Here is a 4,648-nt window from a genome sequence, read left to right on the forward strand (position 1 = left end):
GGAGAGGGGAAGGGCGGAGAGAGAATTCGGGACTTTCACAGCTTAACAAAGCCTTCAGAATAAAGTCCAAATTAGTGAATTAGGGCAGCCTAACCCTGAATGTCCACCTCTTTTGCCCCATCTCCCCATGAACCCCTGGTAGCTCATGAGCCACCCTTATCCTGCCCCCAACGCACCCCACGTAGCTTGTGAACCACCTTTGCCCTGACCCCTGCATCCACTGGGTAGCTGTGAAACACCTTTTTCCCCATCTGCCAATGCACCTTGGGTAACTTTTGGCCATCCTTGGGACTCAGCTCAGACACGTTCTCCTGGAAGCCTTCTCTAACCACGCCCCAGCCATGCGTGTGCACAGACGCAGTAGGACCCCGCTGCGTGTTCCCAGGCCCCCCCGCGGCACGCACACGCACGCACGCGCACGCACAGTGATACCCCAGCCACACCCCTCCACGGCGCGCTGGTGTAGCGTTTACTACGTTGTGTCGTGCCCAGGCTTTGCTAATAAACCCCTCCTCTCCACACCCTACGACAAGATTGAAAGTGTGTCTGGTCCTTCTGCTCCCAGGACTGAGCAATCCGGGAAGCCAGTAAACCCTGGAGGAACGCAAAGCCGAAGGGAAGAGAAGGCTGTGCCCAGACTCAACCCACAGCCCACCCTTCCAGGGCTGGCGCTTGTCTCAGGCCTGGTACAGTTTTCTGTAGTCACGGCTGCCAAAGAAGAAAAGGGTGAGGCCTCAGGACAAGCAGGCTGGAGGGAATGGTTGTTCTCTGACAAAACTCAAGCAGTAGTTTCAGGGCTCCACTGACAAAGGTCAGATCCATTTCTTAGAAATATTTGCATTGCCCAGTGGAGGCGTGAGGGTGACTCAGCTTCTAGCGATCACTCCATAGATGGCCCTGGGCCTGTAGGTCATGGCACAATCCAGCGGAGTCTCCAGAACAGCTGCCCATAATCTGCATGTACTGGGTTGCCAGGGTTAGATGGAATCGGGTTCCTCACTTAAAAATACACATTTAAAAGCTCATCTGAGTGGCTGTAGCTATGTTATCAAGCTGAATTCATGTTGATCGCTAGAGGCAGGAAATTCTATGTATAATGGCTGAATTTATTCCCTTCATTCCTGATCAGTGACTAGGTAGTGAATTGGTCACAAAGGAAACCATTTAGACAGATTTCAGGAATATCTGATTAGACTCAAGCAGAAGCATACAGGAAGAGGAAAACAACAGAACAAAGAGCTCTGGGCCACATGGTCTCACCTTCATTTCCGTGGCTAGCCTGACGTTGGAAAGGAAGTAAAAATGTTTAAATGCCCTTCTTCTGTCAGTGTTGTTGCCAGGGTTGGATGGAGTCGGGTTCCCCACTTAAAAATACACATTTAAAACCTCATCTGAGTAGCTGTAGCTATGTTATCAAGCTGAATTCATGTTGATCGCTAGAGGCAGGAAATTCTATGTATAATGGCTGAATTTATTCCCTTCATTCCTGATCAGTGACTAGGTAGTGAATTGGTCACAAAGGAAACCATTTAGACAGATTTCAGGAACATCTGATTAGACTCAAGCAGAAGCATACAGGAAGAGGAAAACAACAGGACAAAGAGCTCTGGGCCACATCGTCTCACCTTCATTTCCGTGGCTAGCCTGACGTTGGAAAGGAAGTAAAAATGTTTAAATGCCCTTCTTCTGTCAGTGTTGTTGCCAGGGTTGGATGGAGTCGGGTTCCCCACTTAAAAATATACATTTAAAACCTCATCTGAGTAACTGTAGCTATGTTATCAAGCTGAATTCATGTTGATCTGAGTAGACAGAAATTATGTTCCAAGTATCTGGGGAGGCTGTGCTTTTAAACAAGTGCTTCTCAAAGAATGAGCCATTAAGAAGCACTTTGCATACATGTAGCCCATGAACCTGAAAACAAAAGTAAAATCATTTTTGAATCAGCAACTCTGAGCAGCAGACTAGAGAATTTGGCTGACGTATGTTGGAGATATGGTTATAAAAGGTTGCTATTCAGTTTATCCTTTAATTCCTTAACAGCTAATGGTAGGAGGAATCGAAAATGAGCTTTACATTGCACTTGCACATTTTTTAATCAACTACTAAAAACACATTCTTCTTCATGTTTTACTTCCTTTTTCCAAAAAGAGATTAAATTTGGGGAGGAATTTAAATTTACTCTTTCCACTCACCAAGAGAATTGTCTTACTCTTGCGTTCAATCTGTTCAATCTCAGTTTAGTTTCAAGTAGAGATTTCATTTCCAGACATGTACAGAGTAGTTGGTATCCCTCTTTTACTTCTCACTTTCAGACACAATCGCTTGGCAAAGCAGTAAGCCTGCTGGGTACATCAAATTCTCCACTTTCCATGCTATATATATCCTTGAGTATGTGAAACCAAACCTGTACATGTTCTCCTGCAACTAAGTTTCAAAACTGTAATGAATCAATTGAGCAAAAGCACAGGAATATTTGAAAAAGAAAAGCTTTTAAAAATAAATATTCAGTCTGACTTGTTTCATTATTAGCTTTGCCTCATAGATAACAAAATATGCAAGTAGGTTAATATTCTTTGTTTTCAGGGTTTTATTAACATTTCAAAGGCAGATTAAAAACATTTCTAACAAGGAAATTGCTTACACAATTCTGTACCTGAAAGGTGGCTCAAACCAAACAAAGGAAGAAAATAACCTAACCAAGAAAAGGTCCAGCAATCTTTTCCTTCAGAAGCTCGATATTCTAAAGCCTAATAAGGATCAATGAACAGCCTACAGAGGGCCTTTAGTGGCACCAATAATACTCACTTCATTTGAGAAATTTGAACTTGGCTCAGCCCATCCACTCTCACTGCAGCCCAGGGTTGCCTTTCATTTGGAAATCATGCTGTCGACTTGTTTTAGAATATACATGGATGAGGCAGATGCTTATCCTTCCTGCCCAGGGAGATGTTGGCAAGGAGAAATGTGAAGACTACTGATCAAAGCTTGTATTTATGGACTCTCCTCTTCTCTTCTTTTCTAGTTACCGTGACAGTGGGAGGCAAGCAACACTTGCTCGGACTGTATGACACCGCAGGACAGGTATATTTTTATTACCTTGATTCATTTTTATTATCTTGATTCATTCAATAGATATTACCTCTTCTGATCATTTGAGGCAAATTTGCACATTTGACAACCAAAAGCACATTCTTAAGATCTTAAAAATATTTATAATTACAAAAAACTGATTACGTGATTCAATGTGTTGATAGGCAAATAGTGATTGATTTATTGATTGATTGATGACTAACAATAACCAAAATAATATATTTGACCAAGACTTTCAATTTTTTTCTACTCTATCATTTCCAGATCTAGGATACTGAGTCAATTTCGTAAATTCGAATTTCACCCATTATTTTTTCCCTGTTACATTATTTACCCAACTTTTTTTGAATTGCCTAATGAGCTGTGGAAAGGTTCAGAAAGAGATGGGGGATGGGGGCCTGGGGTGGTTGGAAGAAGATGAAGTAAGTGTTGGAAGGAAGAAAAGCTAAGACTAAATGTTTTCTAAAAATGAGGATCAACCTTTGAATAACTAGAAGTTGACTCTAAATTCTCTAAGATTCTTGAAATATGTTCACTCTTTCACATATGTTTCTTCAACTTGGAAAACATAGCCAACCAATAATGTGAGGCAATGAACTAGAATTCTCAACACTTAATCAATTAGCACATGCTCTACTTGGGTGAAAATGCCACCTTATCTTCCCTTCCTCACACTACATGCTCCATTATGAAAAGTTTCTAATGTTACAAGTTCATGGGTTAGAGGGGAAGAGGTTTAAGCGATTGATAGCTGTAGCCCAATTCCTTTGTTAGAGCTTTTGTTACCATATGTCTTGGGTCATTTATTTAGGTCAAAACCAGCAGTTGTTTAGTCTGTCCAAATTCATACATCCTAAGTCCTTTGGCCTGAACATTTGACCATGCTCTTTCCCACTGTGAGTTTCCTGGTAATTGTTATCTGTAGTTACACATTTGTTGAGGCCTTTATTCACAATCATCTGGAGATATGTCTTTTTGTTCAACTTAAAAGATCTATACTAGAAAAAATAACAATAAATAGCATTTTCTTTGGGATTTCTGTGTGCATTTGCAAGACCCAATGTATACATGTCTGTGAGACATCAAAGGCTGCTGTTGGGTAAGTCTGGGAAGTGGGGAACCTTGAAAATCTAGCACCAGACTCAAGGCATCCAGTTTCCCCTCATTGTTAGAGGGCTATTTGAGTCGGCTACTCTCATAAACAGGGGAACTCACATCAATACCAAGACAGATAACTAGGAAAGGATGCCTCCAGGTGCCCAAATGGGAAAATTGGTTTGGCTGCTTGGAACTAAGTACAAGGGTCTCAGTGCAGCTCACAGTTGGCTGCTCCTCCACCAGAAAGCATTCCAGCAATAGGGGTACACTGCTCTTTGGGCTGGAGTTGCCTAATTCAATCATGTAATCTTTGGGGTGTCTCCATTTATCAGGAATTCACAGCCTTAAAGAGAGAGGAATTTATACCTTTCTGCCCTATAATCAGATTTTACAAATATAATTCAGTTTGAAAAGTTCAATACAGCAAGAATTATTGCCTAATTTTGAAACCTGTCTCTTT

At 41.7% G+C, this 4,648-nt stretch overlaps 1 protein-coding gene across 1 annotated transcript in view; it reads left to right on the forward strand.

The window, feature by feature from the left end:
• Positions 1-4,648, forward strand: part of RHOJ (ras homolog family member J) — a 79,486-nt gene that overhangs the window by 52,100 nt on the left and 22,738 nt on the right. Inside the window, exon 2 of the mRNA XM_006915173.3 lies at positions 3,023-3,081. Within this exon, the coding sequence (XP_006915235.2) occupies positions 3,023-3,081 (59 nt within the window). The remainder of the gene's footprint in view (positions 1-3,022; positions 3,082-4,648) is intronic.

The sequence above is a fragment of the Pteropus alecto genome, unplaced genomic scaffold (assembly GCF_000325575.1).
Source record: "Pteropus alecto unplaced genomic scaffold, ASM32557v1 scaffold276, whole genome shotgun sequence".
NCBI lineage: Eukaryota > Metazoa > Chordata > Mammalia > Chiroptera > Pteropodidae > Pteropus > Pteropus alecto.